General features: G+C 44.1%; 1 protein-coding gene across 1 annotated transcript in view; it reads right to left on the bottom strand.

The window, feature by feature from the left end:
• The window catches only part of LOC144752541 (neuropeptide FF receptor 1-like), a 197106-nt gene extending 174476 nt beyond the window's left edge, over positions 1-22630 (bottom strand). The window contains exon 1 of the mRNA XM_078640436.1: positions 21811-22630. Coding sequence (XP_078496562.1) covers positions 21811-22630 — 820 coding nt within the window. The remainder of the gene's footprint in view (positions 1-21810) is intronic.
• Positions 22631-22918: the final 288 nt, after the last annotated feature.

Here is a 22918-nt window from a genome sequence, read left to right as displayed (position 1 = left end):
AATAACCTCTCATAGAAGGAATGCACTGTCTCGTCCCTTTCCTGTGTTGTTCTATCTATTTTTGTCCAATCAGTTTCCTTTGCGGGCACCTTTTCTTTCAAATGCTGAATTACCTGCTCATATTTTCGCATGACATCCTTCGATGGCTCTCCAGTTTCCTTGTTTCTGGGGTACTCCTCACTCGGCCAGTCTATGTTTATTTTACACTGGGTCCATAAATCTACTGGAACCACAATGTCGAAAAACCCATCCAGGTCTTTCCACAGACATTTCTGTACCTTCACGAACCTTTCCACCTGCCTGTACCAGTCAACTGGTTTCTCTCGTAATTTTGGAAAATCGTTCGTGAAGGACACAATATCCTGCCTAGACCAGGGGACATGCACATATTTCCCCCCTGGAACTTCGCGCATGGGGCATAACTGCTCAGGTTTTTCTACCTCTCTTAAAGCAAACTCGGGAGTCACTTGTCGGGAGCGAACCTCTTCCCTCTTTTTCGCCCACCTGCTTCTCCATTTTTCCACATCTCCCCATTTCTGCAGTACCCCCATTAATTCTTTAATCTGCAACTTCTTCCCTGCCACATTTAGGTGTTCTATATCTTTGTCTGAGAAGTCTGCTCTGTACGGTTTCTGTAAGGGCTTGGATTTTGAGATATCTACCCCCATGCTAACTGCTGTTTCGGTTAGTTTTTCATGGAGCACTCTGGTGTTCCTAGTAAAGCTTTTACATATGAACGACAATTCTTCCTCAGAGTAGGTATTCAATCGATCCAACCCCACATTTCCTGCCATTAATTCTTCTATTTCGACCCTCAGCTTGTAGAGGTCTAAAGGTTTTGTTTGCGGAGTCTGCTTCTCTAATTCACGACTCCAACTCTCAATTTCATCCGGAGTTACCAGAGAGACATTCCTAGTACCTGTTGCTGTCTCTAATTTAATTTCTTTTGTATTAAAAGGGTTATGCCTCTGCTGCATTCCCTTTCCGGTCTGTTTGTTTGGCAAGTCCAAGAACGCAACTTCAGACTCGCATTCACTGGACTGATCATCTATGATGATCGGTTCCTGTCTCGGGGTTGCCATGACTGGGGTCATAACTGGAGTAATCGGATTTCCCTGACCATTTCCGTATAACGGGACCACCGGTCCAATAGTTACTGGAATAGTCAATGCCTCAGGACTGGTATTTAACTGGGAAATTTTCTGAATTATTTCTGTCCTTTGTCTAGCTAGAGCCTCCTGCTCCTTTTCCACTAGTACCCTCCTTAAAGTTGTGTCATGTAATATCTGGGGTGTCAATGGAGGAGTAAAACTCGGGGCAGTAGGATGCGTTTCACTTGGTCCTCCCCCATAATTTGGTTTCGGGAATAAAGTTCCAGTATTAAAGGACCTGCGCTCTTCCCCATATGGAGGTTGAACAAAAGGCAGTCCTGAATTCGATGGTTTCTCTTCGCTTTCATACAAGGGTCTGGGAAAAAAGGTTTTCGTACGTGAATATTTTTCTTCCTGACTTGCGGGCACTTTGGGATATATATCCCTTGTTTCCGTCGGTTCGGGTTTTTCAGGATAGGGCAATACTTGACCACCCCCTCCCAGTCCCAGGGACCTATCTTCTTCCTTTAGGAAGTGGCGTCGGGGAACATCTCCTACACTGGAAGGTCGGGTTCCCTCATTGTAAGGTGGCGGACTTCTGGTACAGATGTCATCTATTAGTTCATCATCTGAATCCCCCAGGGCCCCCCAATGCTTACATTTTTCAGTACTTTTCTCACCCGCTCCAATGTTATGACATGCCGGCATCATGGGAAACAGACCCTCAACAATCATGCTCTGTCTCCACTGTTTCATCCTTTTATCCCTGGACTCCTGTTTCTGCCTGGGGTACCACTTGGTCAAACCCTTGTCCATTCGGGGTCTTTCTCTTTCGAAAGCCTCAATCTCCCATTCCTCTAATGCCTCATACTGCGTTAGTCTTGGTCTGGGATGCAGTTCATTCATTCGGGTTCTTAAATTAAATAAGATCCTACCATTGAAAGTACCATCTAACGGAAAAGCCAATACTCCGTCATCTTTTGTGTACTTCACCCAATTCTCCAGCCACACACAGGTATTGTACCCTCGGTCAAACATCATGAATGAGGCGGGAGTATTGGGTGCTGGGACAAGAACACCTTCTCTAGATTTAATCGGTTTGTCCGTTTTAAAATAATTTTTCACCTTACTGACAAGGGACATTTTTCTCTTGGTTCCGTACATAATATCGTATCTATTAGCCTTCCACTGATCCCTTTCAAACCCTAGATGCCTTGGATCAGGTCGAGTCTCTGTAGTCTGCGAGTGCCACATACGACTTCTGCGCTAACTTTGTTTACAAACTACCTCCAATCAAAACGCGTTTCAGAAAATTCGTGCAACCAATGGGTGCGCGACACAAAATAAGCTCCGCCAATGGGTGCGCGGCCCCTTCGTGAGACAGTTCCCACGCTCCGGCGCTCACCCCTCCTTTACAATTTCAGCTCCGCTACCCGCCCGCTGTTTCTACCAATCCCAGCGCGGCACAGAGTGACGTCAGAGGCGCTTCGCGACTGACTCCCTCCCTTCACAAGGTAACGGAAACTTTCTTTCTTTTAAAGTGCTCAGTGCTTGGTTATTTTACAACAAATACACATTCGCCACAGTGCTCAAGTGTCTAGACAGAGAAAGAATTCTTTTACTGCAAGTAAACTACTTCCATTTACTTTTCACTCGCTGCGGGCAGATCTCTTCCGCCTACCCTTCACTCTAGCATCGGTGAACCTGTTATTCCCCCAAACTCATCCACTTCTTTCCGGGATATGTTCCGAGTTTAAGGTTTCTCAGCGGACCCTTCTGCTTTCACGCTAGCTCCGAGGAACCTGCTACTCTTCCGATGTGACCCTTACTAGGTTACGCCACTATGGGAATTTTGCCAATGAACCCCGTTACTGTCATTTATTCACACATGTATTCAGAAAACCCTAGTTAGTGCTTCCCGGTTATCCTAACCTGCACCTAACTTTCCTCGAACCTGTGACCTCAGGACAATGGATTCTATTCACCACTTGCCCTTTCAATTCCCCGGGGAGTTCGGACAACACTTAACTAAACGATTGACAATTGCATGGATTAGTACATATAACAATATAAGAACAAGAATAATGGCAATACAGTAATTCATGAATTTCAGCAGCGTATTCACAAGAGAGTGATCAGTTCCCTCAGAAACAGCCGCTCTTATAGCAGCATTAATATAATAGCAGCTTCCGATTTAACTAGTCCAACTAATCCCTGCCTTACTCTCAACTAGTCCCTAACCATCCTCTAGCTACCAGAAAACTGATAGAGCGCGCGAGGCCACCCGGCCAATAGTTTTCGCCGTTTCCGGCTTCAGGGCCCATATACTTTCCAAATCACCATATACATCGATCGGGTGACTTCACGAGCTCTACCAGGTTGAGTGTGTGTGTGTTCCCTGCTACCAATTTTCGGTGCACCCGACTTACCATCCACCGATGCGGGTGCCTAATCACCACAATGAATCAGGGAGCTAGCTGTAAAGGAAAGGCAGCAAAATACAAACCCAACCAATAACATTCAAATACTGTTTAAATGACCACGGACAACTGGAAGTTTTAAAATGTTTATCTAAAGTTCAATATTTTCTTGCATGAGGTACAATAAAACAAGGCAATCAATAACCAAGATAACGTAAATCACATAAGCATAAAGAAATAATGACAGAGTAATCATCAAAAGTACTAATAAAATGTAATGAGAAAAGATACTATGCAAGTCAGTATTATCTAAACAGGGATAGACTAAGTGTGGGTGACTATAGGAGAGCTTATAATGAATAACACGCTTCACTTAAGGTGAATGGGCCTTTGAACAATCTAGGTAACGAAGTTCTAGACCATATCAGAAAATGACACACTGCTATGCAAAATATAATTTCTAACAAATGAGAAGACATAGGAATAAACTTTGCAAAAATTATAAATGGCTTTCAATAGTTGCAGAAAGGCATGGAAATTATCACATATGCAATGTTGAACTTTATTAAAGCAAAAGTTAGAAATTCAGAAGATGCAAGAATTTCAAGAGGTTCAGAGCAATATTTACCTAGAAAGGTGTGGAAACCAAACCCTGGCCACGGGTCAGTTAAGGACAGGAAACCCTCAAGGAAGGATACCCCTCAAAGGACAGCAGGTGCAGAATGGACACCCAGGACAGGACAGGATACCCTCGGAAAACGAATCAGGACAGGACCCTCAGGACAGGACAGCAAACCCTCAGGACAGGACCCTCTTCAGGACAGGACCCTCTTCAGGACAGGACCGGAACCCACAGTTCGGAAGCAACGCCTGCGCTCCACCCGCTCTGTAGCTATCGATCAAGACCCCAATTGGGTCAGCGAACTCCCAGCTAAGTGCCTTGCCAGCACTTTAAGGTTCAGTAGAACCTTAGTCTATGGTCAAATTCGGACAGAATGCTCCGCAGCGCTCTGTATCTTCAGTCACCTATTGAGTGCGTTGGGTCAGTGACAGGTCAGCTAAACCAGACAAGTCGGACGGTTCACTAGGTGAACCCAGGGTAGATATACAGTTTGGGGACAGTGTACCACCCCCCAATGTTGCAAAGTGTCAGAATCCCTCAATTTCGATTGGTCCTAAGGTAGGGTTTGGGTAACACACCAATCACAATACACGATTTGAAGCCTTCATTAACATATTTGGGTACCGCCTAGCAGGTTTGGGGTTTCTCATGAGAACTGTGCAGGAAATCAACAATGTAACACATGAGGAGCAACATTCGCCGTTCTAGTAGCGCAGAGGTGGCTTTCCCAGGCGCATCTTGACTGTGGCTGCCAGCTGGCTGAGTTCCACTGTCGAAAGTGGCCACCTTTCAGTGCTCCCTGGTCATGCGCAGAAGAGACCGTCAATATGGCTCCCAATCAGTTTGGACCCCCATTCCCCGCGGTACATGAAAAGTGAGCGAAAACAAATTAATACATAATAATGTCATCATGAAAACACATCACAGGGTTTGTACTTTTAACTCATCATCAAGAAATAAACTTATGCATTTAAATGTTAGCTACATTGACACGAAACACAAGAGCAGTGGCACGAGCAGTACCACATGATAAGCACAGCTATGAATTACGCATGCGCATAACTTTCCCTCCACTTCTGCAGACGCGTCAGGACACGTGAGTGTGGCTGACGCATGCGCAGTAACTAAAATACAAGCGACGGCCATTTTAAAAGGACACGGATTAATTTCATTAGAAATACACATAGGCAAGCTTCGAGAACTTTGTTTTAAACAGAATAAGTGTTAGTAAAACATACTTTGTTACCTTATTACACATAAATGAGGTTCTTGATTTCGGCAAGCCGCAAAATATGCGAAGCTTTGCTTCATCAGTTACACCTCACTGGACAGGAAACCTATTGTCCAGGCCTTCCCTGCCGAAAGTTCGTCCAGCAGCAGGAGGTCAGACTCGTGCCTGTGGCAGCAGCATCCATTTTGTGACGCTGGAGCACTGTTTAACTTTTACCGGTTAGACCAGTGTGTACATGTCTTCACCCTCTAGAAGGGTGGAATGCTACCCCTGCTGCCAGAACTGGCGGGGGTAGTATTCCAAAGTGTTTTACACCAAACATGACATGTTTTGATGCAGCCATTCCAAAGTTGGCATTAACCGCGAGGTTATAATGCACTTAAGAGTATATAGTATGGCTGTATCACAGAACAGCTATAAGGAAGGGATTCCGAAAGCTGCAGAGGGGCTCAGCTCATGCTAGGGAACCCTCTCACACAAAACCAAGCACTCTGCGTTCAGGAGTGTCAAGGCCTGCCATAGGAGTGACTTATAGGCTTAAATGTGTCTGTTTTAAAAGGTAGATATAGGTATACTATACCTCAGTAAGGGGTGCTTACACCACCTTACCCAGGCTGCAAAAGCCTACCTGTGGTGCCATTTTGGAAGCCTTCCCAGGGGTGGCATATACATGCTTCAGCCCCTGGTAGGCCTCTGGGATACCTATTCCCTTGGTACCTAAGGTACCATATACTAGGGACTCACAAGGGTAATCCAGTAATCAATCTGGAGTGTACCTAATGTACATGCAATCAGTTTAGAGAGGAAGCAGCTAGGCTGGGGTCCTGGTTAGCAGGGCCCCAGCCAGACTTAAGTCGATAAATCAGAGAAACGCAGCAAAAAGTGGGGGTAACCATAGTAAGCAGATCCTACTCTCCTATACTTCCCATTGAAGTTCCAGTCACCTGCCAATACAGTTGGTCCTGATATTGAAAGAAGCTTTCTTTCATGGCATTCGTAGTGCATTCCATCACAAAAGAGGTTGGAGTCATATCATCCAAGCCCTCAGTTCTAGTATTTCCTTGACAGTTTGTAGGGTGTTGTCTTGTGGAATATTGTATATAGCGACTGCACAATGTAAGAGACCAGATGGTGTCGTTAAGAATCAAAGGGAATGTCAGATAGTATAGTAAGTATGTGTTTAGTGTCCTGGAGGTAGGGCGTCATTTTGGTAACCATAGGTCATAAGAACCAGTCTACAAACTGAGAAAGTGATTCTAACAAGGACCCAATTCCAGGAACAATGGGTCTCCCTGGAGGTAGTCGTCTGGGTTTATGGATCTTTGGTAGGATATAAAAATAGAGGGTCCTAGGGTGAGTATTCAGTAGAAATTCAGATTTGCCTCTAGTGTTCCACCTGGCATCTTTGCCCCTCTCTACCAAGGTCTTATTTGTCTTCTGTAGTCTAGGTGTGGGGTCCCTCTACAATCGTATGTAGTATTTAGTATCATGCAATCGGTGGAGACATACACCTGATAAGCTTGTAGACCCAAGATAACCATGGCTCCCCCTTTGTCCGCAGTTTTTTCACAATCTCACTGTCACTTTCCAGTGACATCAGACAATCCAACTCTACTTTACGGAGGTTGAAGAAGGGGTGTTTCACTAGGGTTCTCTGGGCTTCAAAATCCTCGTGGATAGCTTTCTCGAAGGTGGCTACCTCAGAAGAACCAAGTGCAATGGTGGGTTAAAGGTGGACATGTTTCTCAAGCCTGTATTACCAGAATTTTCTGCATCAATGTTGTCAGCTTTGTCAAAGTAGAAAAACAGATGTATCTCACGGAAAAATTTCAACTGTTCTTTGTGCATAGTAAAGTAATCTCCTAAGTGAGTTTAGATGAAGCCCAAACCTTTATTGAGGACATTAATTTCCAATGGGTCAGCGCCCTCTGGGTTAGATTCACAATGAGACTGGCATGCTGCTCGTTGAAGGGGTTGGTTCCCTGGTTGCTTAATTGTTGGGTCCCAATGCACCTGGGTTTTCTGTGGGTCTGGTTGGTTCTCTGGAGCTGGTCTGTTGCATCTTCTTGTTCTTCCTCACCTCCCTTGGCCCGGCCCAAAAAGAAGGCAGATCTCCCTGGCTACCAAAGGAAGGTGGTTGGTATGGTTGAACAGAGAATCCCAATGGTGAGGGGCCCACCATAGGCCTTGTGGCGGGCCCCTGGAAAAAGCCCCAACGTCTTGGTTGCCTCATCCTGATTTGGAAGGAACTGTCAGACCCTCTAGAGTCTGAATTCTCTGTGTTACTCTATCCTCAGAATTGGAGGTCCATTTGTGAGTTCCTTGGTGCCAACCTTTTGCCTCCCTTCTGTTATTTCTCTTCATTGCTTGTGACCAATAGTCATCTGTCAGATAGAGGTAAACTTTTTCATGTGTTAATCTTTCCATATCATTTTTGAGCTTTTTGATCTTGTATTTCGAAATCCCTTCTTTCGTCTCACTCAGGATTCTATTGACCTATCCCAATTTCTTTTTGAAGGAGGTAAGCTGCAATGTATGCTTGATCTGGTTCTCCAATTGTTGAATCTAAATCATGAGCAGGTCTGCTGTCTCCTTTGCTGTATTTATCAGAAGGATCAGCCAATCTCGAATACATATCCAAGAGATCAATGACCATTTCTTTTTGAACACCTTATTGGCCAGTAATAGTTTCAGGGCATTGGTGACTACGAATCCCTGTGGGGCTATGTTGCCACATACATATTCCATAAGTATGGCTGTGTGCATGGCGGTGCTTATGTGTTGTCTCTTTAAGTTACATAATTTCGCCCACTCTTCTGTCTGACTTGAAGTTAGTGTAAGTGGTGTGTCTAATATACTAGGAGTCTGCAAGATTTATTGTACCACCGTATTGTCAAATATATAGGCCTACATTGTTGGCCATTGTAGAGACAGTGTGCATTGTTATCCCTACTCCTAGAAAGAGCTCAAGCGGGAGGTGCAAAGAGGAAAAGGGCAAGTGAAGAGGATCCTCAGCTGTAGGGCTGAACTAATATCACATTCCCACAAGGAATCCAGAGGGAGAGGCCCAACCGGAGAAGTATTACTCCCTACATATCATGAAACTCACAAAAAAACAAGTCTGGTGTCTATATTAGAAAAGAGGAAAAAGACAACATGTAAATGTCAGTGTCCCAAATAAAGAGATCCTCTTTAAGGATAAGAACAATAATGTGCATCCTAACAGGTGCAGGTCCCCCTCTGTTTGCAAACGATAGTTGTTGGTCTTGTGATTGAGTCCTCTCCAGTCTCATTATTAAGGACCTAGAGAATGGAAGCCATTTTGAACCGATCAAGTCTGCTGCTTTACTAACAAGACCACAGTCTTTAAAAGTCTTCCAAAGAACCTGATCAGTGTTCATAAACTCTGCATCTAAAACAACTTTTTTTCCCACAAGTTTAATGGGGCCCTTTGGGAGTCACCAAATTAAGACCTAGCGGTCAAGATGTACATCACCTTGCCCTCTAATGTGGCGTTTCATAATATTTCACAGAACACCAGGACCATGACCGACGTCCTGTAGTCGCTGGGACAATAAAAACCTTGCCTCCTTAGTTTTTTAGGTCGAGTATTTAAGACCTATTGTAACTTCTCTTGTGTACTTAAAGCCACCCCCCTGCTATCCATTTGTTTGATTTCATGTCCTTTAAAAATCTTTGCTTGCTAGTGGTCAGTCCTGCCTCTTTGTCCCTCCTTATTCTCATGCATTCCTCTCAGGCAGCAGGGACTAAGTACTGAATATTTACGATTTGATTGTATTTATGCTCTTGGGGGAACTATTTCTTTCTTGGGTTCCTGCTCAGTGCCATATCTGCTTGCATTTTATGATCTTGTCAGTGCTCTGAGCTCTGACTTTCTGTAAACAGGCATGGGAAGGCTCTCTGTTCGGACAGCTGCTCCCCCTGCCTTTCGATTTTGAGCACGATTAAAAATGGGCCTTTTATTTACTCAGTGAGGATATGTGATGCGTTTTAAAAGCACAATTTGACATTCTCCTTACATGTCTGTATGCCCCCCACCTACCTGTTTGTTTTAACTTTTTGTTTACAATGATGTTGAAAAGACGGTGTTAAAATCAACAACAGCTGTTCTGTTTTCTGTGGATTAGATTGATTTGCTACTTTTTACAACCTCAGTGGGTGGTCATGCCACTATCGGGGAAGTGTACATCTTTGTCAAACGTATCCATGCATTTAAAGTTGCTGGTTTGTGTTCATATTAAGTAGGATTTTGACATGGAGTTGTGATGCTTTGGGTTGAAACCTGTATAAGGCGCCTCCCCACCACATGGTACATTTGCCTTAGACTCATGTTAGTTGTATAACCCGCATCCACTGCTCCTTGACACTTTCCATGGAGCCACACTTCGCCAGATCCCCGGCCGCTGTGCCAAGCTCTGCCTCCCGTTCCCATCCATGCTAGGCCAGCCCTGGCTCCTCACCGAGGAGGCAGGCATGCTGCTGAATAAACAGGCTGTCGGGCATGAGTCCTAGGTAATAAATCTCATTTTTATATCAGACGCTGCCCACGTCTGTTAGAGCAAATGGAAAGGAAACAAGTTTGATTTACAGGAAAATCTGCTGAAATTGATGGCAGCAGGGGAAACAGAGGAATCAATGCTAATTGCAATTCGAGTCTATCTGCATTTGAATTTATCAAGCGCCAAGCCTTATTTCTAAATTCTCACGTTTCAATGAATATCTCTTCCTAGTCTCAGGGCTGCAAATACTGCTCTAGCAGAGGTGATGTTTTTTGTTTACTGCAAGGATCCTCTAGTGCAGATCTCTTGGTGACCACAAGCTTTTGTTTATGCCATTATTGGACCACAAGGGTACAAAAAAAACCCAGGCAGACAGAACATTCAGTCTAAATGACTGTTTAGAAATTGTTTTTATCTTTGTGCTAATTTTAGATTTTGCATGTATGTCAACATTTGGATGAAAGTCGTTTCCCTTTGGTATAGTATTGGTGATTGAGGTGTTCTTTGTCAGATTTATTTTGGGGGCTGCCCAAAATGTCACACTGTTTTTTGTCAGGAACAAGATCCACGGCAACACGGAGCTGTGTTACAAAGTACACAGGGCTGTTCTGGTGGATCTCCTGTTTCTGTTCACTCCAAGTGTTTGCAGACAGTGAAATCAAGTGATGTGTTTAGGATCACAAAAACTGATGAAGTGTGCAAACTAAGATTCAAATGTATGTCTCATAAACAACTAGCCATTGACTTACCCACTGGATCACATGTCTCGCCTCTTCCGAATGAAGAAGCCGTTTAATTTTGTTTTATTTTGCATATGGTGAAGAACAACATTTAGGGCCATATGCATCATAACATATTTTTGCGACTCGCAATTTGCGATTTTTGCCGAATCGCAATTTGCGTGTCGCAAAATGCGATGCAACAAAATAATCGCATAAAAATTGTGATTCTGTAAAAATTGCGATCGCAAATTGCAATTTTAAAATTGCGAGTCGCAAAAAATATTGTGATAACGCTATTTGCGAGTCGCAAATTCCGATTCCTAGAATACTATGCACCATGATGATGTCAGAACCAGGAAGTGGCCACACCCATGCAGTTACCTGTGTGCTGAGAGGGAGGAAGAGGAGGAAGAACACTGGAGAACAGCAATTGTGAAAAGTTTGTGAGTTTGAAACTGATACGGACATCAGCATGGCAAAGAAAACACCCCTGGAGGAGAGGAAAAGGCTGAAGAAGTTCTCAGAGAAGGAATTGGAATTGCTAATTGAAGAGGTGGTGAGGAGCCATGACAAATTATTTGGTAAACTGTCTTTGTAAGTCCCAGAATCAGAAAAAAGAAAACTATGGCTGGCAATGCAAACCAAGATTAATGCAGTGGGAGTTGCACACAGCAGAATTGGAAATCTGCACAACAGATGGCACAACCTGCGCAGTCGTGCAAAAGAAAGGGTTGCGGAGAGGCTTTGCATAGGCTAAAATAACTGAAGGTGGACCATCAACCAAGCCAACCCCTATGCCATGGAGAACCTTGTGGAGTCCACCCTGCAGCCAGAGGCAGTAGTTGGAGTCACAACAATTGTTTCCTCTGCACTACCCTGTACCTCCCAAGGTAAGTTGCATGCAACTTCAGTGTTAGCTAACAACCAGTGTAAATAAGATCAGGCTTGTGCAGGAAAAAATATTCCAGTACATGTTTTACTTATGATACACCAATGCATTGTGGGAATTGTAGTCAGCAAAAGCACACGGAAAGTCTGGTGTCTAGAAAACATGATGATTTAAAACACATTGCACCATAGAAGTCAGTCTACACTCACACACACTGTAATTTAAAACAAATCTATTGTAAAAAAATGTGTACAAAATTAGTAAACATGTCCTAACAGAAAATTAATACTGCACTGTTCTAAATCACATATACACGTTACCAAGAGTCTGAGGAGACTGATGACCATGCACCAGCTGAGAGTGAGTCCCACTCAGAAGAGGACATAGCTGTCTCACCTACACCCACTGCACCAGGACCGAAGAAACGCAGGATCACTGTGGCCCCATTGCCACATTTGGAAGTGAGGATGATGGACAACCTGAGCCCACAATATCAGAAGTAGTAGTGACACCCACATCCAGCCCACACGAGCAGCTGCGCCGTAGGAACATTCGAGCTCAGAGAAGCAGCGCATCAGCACTGTTGAAATCTGGTGCAGGCGAGAAATCCACATCGCATGATGGGCTGGAGAGTGCCATGTAAACGGTACAGCGCCTGCAGGTGAAACACATGCGTTTAATGCAGGGAAACCTTACAACACTTGCATGTAAAGTGGGGGACATGTGTGACAGTATGAATAATCTAACTACTGCTGTACTGGAAGGTCGCAGGGAGAACAGGGAAGATTTTGGAGAACTGACTGGAGTACTCAGGGAGCTATGCAAGGTGCTATAGGAGGATCACGGGTTCCATCGCAAAAGACACACTCAATTACTCAGACGTTTGGATGGGTACACCAGGGCCACCAACCGTCTAAGAGTACTGCCACATCACAACTATCACGATGTACAATAGCCATGCAGTTAGAAATGAGCCATTGCTGCAGAGATGTTGCCAAGGTACTGTTCCAAGTGACTAATGCTGTGGATCAGATGCAGACCAATGCTGTTGCCGCCAGCAGTATGATGGGTGGGGGTGAAAGAGAGGATTCGTCCAGTCACAGTAGCAGTTTGGCACCAGTGCCAGACTCTAGAAGGCGCAGCACTCAGAATACTGCAGGATCTGGGACCTTACAGAGGTCTGACCCCCAGAACGGACGATGGGAGCAAGAGGACGCAGGAGATAATGTGGCCATGTTCATAGCAATGGTTACTGGTTAAACAACCAGTCACTACTCATGTCTGGACTGAATTTAAGTTCCATGACATACCATATTTGTGTTTAAAACAATGTAATCAGGCTATGCTACTGTGCATTATCACAACAGTTTAACTTGTTTTCAAGAAATCTATTTAGCAAAGTTACAGTCTTGTGTTGTGTAGCACTAGTACTCACACCAAAAATAATTCTGTGTCATTTCTGCACGACGGGTCCTCCCTTCAGCTGCACTAGCTGCATTTCTGCCATGATGTGGGTTGATGTTATCCTCTTCATCATCGGGTTCACTATCAGATGTCTCAATAGGTATGTCTCTGGCAGTTGCTATATTTTGCAACATGGCACATGTGGCAATGATCTTGCAACAGATGTCCGGCCTGAATTCTAAGACACCCCCGGTTTTATGGATACACCAAAATCGGCTTTTGAGCAACCCAAAGGTCCTCTCTACCACATTTCGTGTTGTCCTGTCTGCTGCATTGTAGCGGTGTTCGATAGTTGTGCTTGGATGCATGTATGGTGTCAGGATAAAGGGCCTCACTGCATATGTCACCTGTTGAGAATAAGCATTTGTATTACTCACTGCGATATTTCGCCATGAAATTGAGATATGCATGAGACATTGAAAAATGTTTACCGAGCAGGAATCCTTCTCCAAATTCCCCTCCAAGTAGACGTGTATGAATTCCGCTGTGTCAAAAGATGTAGGAATCATTCATACTACCTGGGTATTTGGCCACAATGTCTGTGATCATGTACTTAGCATTGCATATCACCTGGATGTTTAGTGAGTGAAAAGACTTTTGATTCCTTAATATATACTCATTGGCTGAGGGAGGACATATGGCTACATGTGTCCCATCTATGCAACCTATCACATGGGGATGTTGGCAATCTGGTGAAAGTCCATTTTATTTTGAAACAATTCCTGTGGGGTGGTTGGGAATCTGATGTGTTGGTGCATATGCAGCAACATGGCGTCCAGGAACGCGTTGAAGAAATGCGAAAGTGAACTTTGTGACAATCTGCCAGCTGTAGCTATTACCCCCTGGAAGCTACCAGAAGCTAGGAGGTGGCAGAAACACAGGACCTACACATGAGTGGGGATAGCATGAGTCCTGCGAGTTTGGGACTGCAGTAGTGGGTCTACATCAGCAATTAGATAATGTATCATTGGTGAATTCAATCATATTTTTCCTCATCGGTTTGCCCCAACAGCGTAATGTGCACTCTGTAAATGCGCTCCTTTATCCTACGTCTCCTTTGTGCCTGTGCTCTTAGCCTCATCCTCCTCGCCATGATGTAAAGCGCAGCCATTCTGAAACATTCTGAGGCCTTCTGGGCCTGTTTAAATACTTTCCTGATCTTCCCCACCTGTTCAGAGTGTTTTCACCTGGTTACCACCTAGTTTGATTTGGTGGTAATTTGTGAATGCAAAATAGAGATTCGCAAATTTTTCGCAAATTGTAACTATTCATGCATTGCATTGCGACTTCACAAGATATAATCGCAAATAGAGATTCGCTATTTTTGAGCTTCACAATTTTGGTAATCGCTTATTATGAGGCCACTACTTTGGGATTCCCTATATTTTATGATTCCTTAAAAATTTCTTATTTTTTGTTTGATGCATTGCTTTGTACTATTTTGCGATTGCAAATGGTCTTTTTTTGCGATTCGCAATGTTTGCGATAGCAAAATAGCTTGATGCATCTGGCCCTTAACCTGCTAAGGAATAGCAGTTGGAAGTTAATGAGAAATTCTCCTTAAACTTCCATCTTCTACAAGGGCCAGGCCCATCTGATTCCAAGAAGTGCATCTCTTGGGCTTCTAAGAGGATTGTGCCAGGTCGCAGTGCTCCAAAGAAACAATTTGGCCCAGGACTGTAGGGTAGTGGGCCACTGCACCAGGTGCTGACTTTTGCGGGGGCGCATTTTTTGCAAGCATATTATCATTTTAAAAACACCTGTTGCCTCGTTTCCTGGCCTCCCAGCAATCTCCAGGGAACAATACAAATGTCAAAATAACTGATTAATGTTCTTCCTGGAGAGATCGGAGTTTCCTCTAGTGGAGGTAAGGTAGCTCAAAGGGTAATATGCCTGCTGCAAAGAAGGTGTACCATACTGATCACAAAGAGCATATAATGTAAATAGATCAGTGAGTTACATCTTTTGTCAGAGAGATCCTTTTGTTACTTGCAGTTTATTAGTTAAAATCCTACTGAAGAACCATGAGCTATTAGCTTTTATCAGATAGATGCATGAAAACTACAAGGTATAGATTAGAGCGTTATGATTTTTTACTCCCAGTATTTTATTATTCTAATGTTGCCTGCAGGGTTCATTTGGGTTGAAGTCAATTCTTAGTAAAGACAATCCCTAACCATGGTGTTACTTTTTTAATTCTGAGCTTGTGCTTCTGCAGACCAAACACTCTTAAACTATACTGCCTAGCCGTATGGGTGGCATATGACTCCTACGCCTGGTAGTCCTCTGTCTGATGTAACATTTCCTATACACTGATTTACTGACGTATGATTGATTGTCTCTGTGTAATGTGTGTGGGATGTAAAGTGCTCTGACACCCTAGACTGGTAAGAGTGGCGCTATAAAATAAAGGAAATGTATTGGAGAGAGAGTGGTTATGTAGACTTGAGGGGCACTGTTAAAAGGTGATAGTGAGAGAATCCGTGGTGGAGATGGTCATTGGGGGCGCCAACAAACATTGTTGCACCGGGCACAACCAGCAATAAAGCTGGCCCTCAATGGCCTTTATTGTTATGGAGGCTGTAAAAACCTATTGAGAAAACAGAGTAGGATCGCAGAAAACGCATACCTGTGCGTGCATAGCAAGTCTTGTTCATCAAGTCCAGTTGCATCATCATGCAAAGGTTCTGCTATTGCATTGTATAGGATATTCGTGTGCTAACGGATAGCCTGTGCCACATATAGCATTTAATCATTATTTCAAGTTTCCTTTCCAGCGGCGCTACGTGACTCGCTAATTAAAAAGCATGCTATACAAAGTTCTACAGAAAAAGACACATAATGAAGTTCTTTCTTTTATTAGGGGGAGGGCATATCCTCACCAAGTGCATTGATGTTTGCCCGTTTACATCATGTAATTTTAAATGTAATATTTATAGGCGCTTTTGTGCAGCCCTCAACAACACACCACATCATTAAACTCCACTGCATATCACTCCACAACCAAAATACAATTCCACATAATTATACTCTAGCACTCACAATCTCACTCCACATAATTCAAGTACACTCAATACCACATAATCCCACAGCACACCATGCCACATCATTTAAATCCACTCGAAACGACACAAATGCAGGCCACACAATTACACAACTAACTAATCCAGTCCAACCCACATAATTCCACAACACATCACATACATATACTCCATAACACATAAGTAAAAAACATTGCCATTTACAATGCCAATAGCTCCAAGTCCCAAAAATACGAGGGCTAATGCATTTCCAATGCTTTTTTTGAGGCCGCAGACAGGAAATAGATAATGGGAGAAAAAGTTCCCTTGCTCAATTGGATATATATTTTTTTGTATTTGGTCCGTGACAAATTCAAGGACTGTCAGAGGACTAATGGCCCAGTTATCTCTCCATTCAAGCCAACCACCACAGAGTTTTCAAAAGCTAATTTCTTGAAAACTACTGAATAGACTTAAACAAAAAAAGGTTCTTCCTTGAGTACATTTCTACTTTCATGCTAAATTTGATATCACCACAATCAGCCGTTGTTTTATGTACCAGAAAGACATATTTCTTATAGAAATAAAAAATGGAAATTACTCATTTTTTAGACTGACCCCCCCCCCCCCCTCCCCTCCCACCGGTTGTCTTCCCATCCCTCCAGGGATTTGCACGAAGCTCACCATACTGAACGTAAACTCGATAAGTTTTTTTTTGGGGGGGGGGGGAGGGGGTTGGAACATTCTATCAAAGGTCGCGCAATATAAAACTTTATAAATAAAATAAATATATTATTTTTGCTTCAGATTCCCAACAGTAATGGTACCTGTGGCAGATGGTATATTTGGTGAGACGCGTGCATGAAAACACGCCGAGGAGAGTTCAGGACACGATACAGCTGTGCGTTGTTAGATAAGTAAGGCAAAACCATTTTTTTTCAAATACGATACTTTTTTCAAGAGTTAGAACTGGAGGTGTGAATTCGAGCTGTCAACAGTCATTCCAGGAGCTTTAAATGTAGACATTATCAGGCTGTAGTTTGAAAAGCTTCATCACTTACTTCTTTTTGCGGCGGATTCTCCGTTCCTGGGCCCTTATGATGTGTTCAGAATATGTGGCCACTGAGGATGCATGAAGGACATTGCCTGGAAATCTTTAAGCGACTTCAAATATTAGGTTAGCCGGGAAGCAGCTTTAGAAATCTTTAATCCTTAGCTGCGTGCACCAAAGAGGTAAAGAAACGTCAAATGGTAACAGAAAATCGAAAAGCTGAGCCAGATGTTCATTAAGACTAGCAAAGTGCCATATTTTCAAATATGATGGGGTCTTTTAAAGAGGCCATCACAGTGCTCCCTACCAGGGGCGGCTTACTAGGGCCGAGGAGCGTCTCCCCACTGCTTTCTCGCATTGCGAGTAAGCCAAAACATAAAATGGTAATAATTGAAAGTTATAACCATTTTAATTTTCCTTTGAGTATTGCGGGTGGGATGAGCTGCTCTGTTCTCTGAGCAGGGCAGGGGAGGAGTGGTTTTCCCACTCCTGAGTGCGCAAAGACTGTTTGGTTGGTGCTTTCGGGTGGCCCAGACCAGCTATGCACACTTTGCCCTTCGAACACGGTCACCCCATTAGCCCCAGGCCGGGCGGAGCCCCAACCAATCACAACACTGCTTCCAGTATTGTGATTGGCATAGGGGAGGGAGCCTGGCTGCGTGCTTCCTGTTCCTGTCGGAGGCAGGAGAGCAGCAGCAGAGAAGATGCGGGACCCAGGGAAAACGTACATTTCATATTTTTTTTTAAATTTCCCTGCGACACCCCCGTGAATCCCCCCCATGACCCATTCGCGTCAGTCCCACGAGCAATGCCGGCCACTTGGGGCCCGAAACACAAAGATAAAGTGAGACAAAAGTCTAACTTTAAGACTTTCGGTATTCACAAACGGAATTTACTAGTAGTTAATGGTCTTTGTGAATACCAATAGTCGTAAAGTTAGACTTTCGTCAAAATTTACCTTTGTGAATCGGCCCAAGGGGGCAGATTTACAAGCCCCTTGCGCCACTTATACATCACTTTTCCCATGTTAAAAGTGACACCAAAGTGGCGCAAGGGTCTTGTAAATCTGCCCCCACGTTTTTACATTTCCTAAGCAAAATGGACCAAAGAGCATCTTTAGAACCCTTCAGGGCCTTGCCTGACAGTGAACTATCAGAATCTAGGAGAGTGAGCTATCACTCAAAGAAAATAGCGCTCCGAACATTTCCATTCTGTAGCCAGTGCAAACTCAAGGTAAAAAGACTGACTGAACTGTACTTCTTTTTGAAATAAGCCTGGTATTTATTAACTTTCTTGGAGCGTTTTTTTGGTAAACCTGTGGTAGTGACACGATGCCGTTCAGTGCGGAGCACAGACTTAGAACAGGATCATTTGTTTGTTTTTCCCAAAATTGCACTCTGCATATATTAACTCGGAAAATCTTCAAATGAATTCATGAGGCGACCTCAGCACAGTTTCTTGGCAAGGAGAGGCCACCACTGCTTTCTGAGTTGTGGCGTTTCCAACATAAGTACTAACACAGACATTTTTCATCTTGATATATGCACTGTGGACCGTGCAATTTAAAGAAAACAGACAAGCATCCTGAATGGGGCCCCAATAGGTCCCCTGATATATTCAGAAATATTTTGAATCATCATGCATGCAGATTGGAGTAAAAATACATTTAGCGCATGACCAAACTGACAAAAAGAATATGCGTGTCGACAAAACGTACTCAGTCTGTGCAACAGATAAATGCACTTATTTATTTTTAAGTTATATTTTGTAATATTTATACAGCACACCATACACTTGCGGTCTCTTGGCGCTATAGCTTCGAGGATTACAAAGAGAACGGCGATTATTGTGCATACGGGACAGTTTTTGAGTTCTTTCCTAAAATTAAGATACAGGCGAGAAGCCTTAAGATCATTAGGAAGAGCATTCCATAGTCGGAGAGCAAGTAGCAGTAATGATTTACTTCCAAATGAGGATTTATAGAAGCGTGGAATATTCAGAAGCTCAGCAGTGGCGCTCAAAGCATGAGTGAGAGTGCTTTGCGATTTGAACATGACTCAAATTATCTCTAATGCAAGAGCTTGGGGTTTCACAGGCACAGCTTAAACACGTCTCCGGATCACGGCGGGTTGTCCAAGACTTTGCGCTCTTCCCAGTTTTCCATGCATGTTGAAATTTGACGTGGTGGAAGGTGACAAATAATCCCCTTATTGAACCCAAAGGAGAGAGTGAGGACTAGGTAAGCTAGTCCGGATCCCCACTTTTGTATGTCAAAATCAAAGAGGACTAGCTAAGTTACATAAGAGGGGACTCAATGGAGTACGTGTGTCAAGCAAACCAGTAGGTTTTTTAGAAAGCCCTCACCCACCAACCTAGTTGGTGGCATGCTTCATCATCGGGCCCACCACAGTGACACCTAACGTGCCCCGGGTGTGCTTCGACGCCAGATTACTGCGGAGCTGGTATACTTGCTGAGTGTGCAGTGTAGTGAGTGTGAAGGTGAAAATTAAAAAACCATACAGATGGTCCCAGTACCTGAGGGTAAAACAATATTTTAATTTACTGGGCCTCTGTTGGTATATTAAAAGGCAGACGGACGCGTTGGAGTATGGATTATGACCTCCAGTGTCCTGTGTGGTCTACATGTTTCAGCCTGGCCTTTCTTAATTTAAAACAGGCTTTCCTCAGGAGCAAGTGAGTATGTGTAAAAGGTGAATTAAATAAATAGACTAAATTATAGTGAGTGTGTTTATTTTGCTATGTGTAGCACTCCCTAAGGTGCTATATGGGTGAGAGGGGGGATCCCTCTCGCTTTGCTACATATAACATGAAGGGGACACAGACAGACGTACAAGGTAGAGTCACATTAGCATTATATTGCAAGTTTAGCCGTCATTCAGCCGTCTTATAAGGTGAGTGAACGAACTATGTATGGCTAAAGTGTGGTCTTGTCAGTGACAGGACTCATGTGGTTTTTATCTAGAAGCCGGTTGTTGTGGTGAGCTAGAAAACGAAAATTACCAATGTGAGGTTCAGGTAAGTAAAAGAGCATTATCCTCACACAGTATTTTTCTGTACAAAGCCTCCTTGGGTCGCCTGGCAGAGAAAAAGACCCTAAAAGAAGGTTGTGACAGCTTTTAAAATCATCCGACCTGTAAGGGAAGACCTCAACACCTTACCCCAGTAGTAGCTGTAGTGCGCAGTCTCGTTACTCACGAAATTGTCGGCCTGGTTCCTCCTTGGACCTGTCGTCGTTCTGCGGCGCCCGGTTGTGAAAAGAGGGCCTGGCCGGTCATGTTTATAAAGCCTCCGTTATTGTTTGCACCTGTGTAAGTGTAGAAACAAAGGGAGGGGTGCAGTCGCGCAAAGCGCCATGTCATTGTAGCTGCGCGCATGCGCGAAGGAGTAGTGGCACTCGCCGGGCGCATGCGCATCAGTATACTGGCTTCCGCGCATGCGCGAGGGAGTAATGAGAGCGCCCGGCTTCCGCGCATGCGCGAGGGAGTAATGGGAGTGCCCGCTGGTCTGTCCATGCGCTAAGGGGCAGACAGTGCTTGAAATCGCACGTTTTTACTACACGTGTAGAGTGTACAAGCTTGGAGGATGCTTGTGGGTTATGAAAAGTTAAAAATTACACATTACAGTTTGGAGGGGCACTGCTAATGGGTAATGGTTCAGTATTTAGTTACAATGGTAGCACACTCAGATGCACAGGGATATACGCTTGTTGAGAAGGGAGAAGACAAAGGAACATGTTGCTTAGGCTAATTCTCAATTCAATTTGTCAATGAATTCCAGGGTATGGAATCATTCAGCCCCCCAATATGTGTGGACAATCTGTATATCCAACGTTGTTCCTTTTGGAGGAGGTGCCTGTCGTTGTTTTCTGTTATGTCAAATTGTTCAATGACAGTCCAAGTAAAATCATTCGGGGTGTGGTGATGGGACAAGAAATGGTCTGTCAATTTACTTATGTTTTTGCCACATCGGATGGTGCTCCGGTGTTCTGTCATTCTGGTTCGTACCTTGCGGGTAGTCATCCCAACATATCGTAGGCCACATCTGCATGTTATTAGATACACCAGGTTGGAAGAGTTGCAATTGGTGAACTGACGTTGTGTCCATGTTTTGCCTGGTTCCAGGTCCAGGGTTTTGGATGGAGATGTTAAATGGCATACACTGCAGTTATTGCACGGTTGGTGTCCTGTCAGTTTTGGTAAGCCCCATGCGTTGAGAACGGTGTTGTCTCTCGGGGTATTGTTAGGTCGGGGTCTAGTGTGGACTAGGGAGTCTTTTAGATTTTTTGCTCTTTTGTAGGCAAACCTTGTTTTTTCCCAATTTCTGCTGCCTGAGTTTATGATCCTCCAATTCCTATTGATTATGTTGGAGACCTGGTTTGATACAGTGTTATACGTGGTAACGCAGGTGAGGGTGGGTTCCTCAGGTGGTCTTGTTGTTGCCTCGAGTAGGGCCTCCCTATTTTGATTCCACGCCCTTTTGCAGGTGGTATTCAAAATCCTGGTGGGATATCCCCTGTCTTCCAGTTTGTGGATTAGGGTGGTTGATTGTTGTTTGAAATCCTGGATCCGGCTGCAATTGCGTCTGAGTCGCAAGAATTGACCATACGGGAGGTTTTCCCTTAGAGGTCTAGGGTGGAAGCTATCAAACCTCAGGAGGGAATTTCTTGATGTTGGTTTGTAAAAAGTTGTGGTCGTTAAGCCATTCTGGTCTGCTTTTATATTGAGATCCAGGAAGGCTAATTCAGAGGAACTGCTGGTACTTGTAAATCTCAGGTAGTTGTCACAACTGTTGATCCACAAGAGGAAATTATCCAAGGTTTCTTGACTCCCTTCCCAGATGATCAGGATGTCGTCGATGTAGCGACGCCATATTTTGATGTTTGCTGTGTAGGGGTTAGTGAGGGTTTGTATGTAAGTTTTTTTAAAGTGGGCTACGTAAAGACCGGCTATGCTGGGAGCGAAAACGCTCCCCATGCTTGTCCCATTAGTCTGTAGGTACAGTTTGCCCTCATATTCAAAGTAGTTGTCCTTTAGCACAAGAGTTGCGCATTCCATGATGAAACTACGGGGAGTGTGGTGGTTCCAAGTGGTACCCATAAGGACTTCGTGCAGTACTTTCAATGTGGCGTCCTGTGGCAAGCTGGTGTATAAACTCTCAATGTCTAGTCCGACAAGGAGTTGAGTTGCTGGTTTGAAATTAGTTTCTTTGATCACGTTGAGGAGATGTTTTGTGTCTTTTATGTATGATGGTGTCTGTTGAACTAAGGGGTTCAGGAAGAAGTCACAGAAGCGGGACAGGGGCTCTAGGAGTGATTGGATTCCAGACACAATTGGTCTGCCCGGTGGGGGGGTTACCCCTTTGTGTATATTTGGTACTGTGTAGAAGTACGGGGTCTTGGCACTTTTGGTGCACAGGTAGTCTGCCTCTTGTTTGGAGATGTGTTCAGCATCTCGGGCGTTCTTTACCAGAGTCAGTATCCTGTTGCGTAATTCCTCGGTGGGATCTTTCTTGAGTGGCCTGTAATTTCTGGTGTCGCTTAGGAGTCTACGGCATTCTATATCATAATCCGTTTTATCCATTAGGACGATACCTCCACCCTTGTCAGCAGGTTTTATGACAAGTGTTGGGTTAGTCTGTAGGCGTTTGATCGTTTCACGTTCTTGATGGGACAGGTTGTTGAAGGTGTCTTTCTCTTGTATGTTTTCCACCTCCGTATAGACCGCTTGTTCGAATGCAGCAATCTCTACTGGTATGCTGGTATGCTAGCGGGTGGTGACACACGTACTCCATTGAGTCCCCTCTTATGTAACTTAGCTAGTCCTCTTTGATTTTGACATATAAAAGTGGGGATCCGGACTAGCTTACCT

The sequence above is a fragment of the Lissotriton helveticus genome, chromosome 5_1, assembly GCF_964261635.1.
Source record: "Lissotriton helveticus chromosome 5_1, aLisHel1.1, whole genome shotgun sequence".
NCBI classification, from domain to species: domain Eukaryota; kingdom Metazoa; phylum Chordata; class Amphibia; order Caudata; family Salamandridae; genus Lissotriton; species Lissotriton helveticus.
Note: the sequence above shows the minus strand (reverse complement) of the source record. Positions and strands in the feature narration are given on the sequence as shown.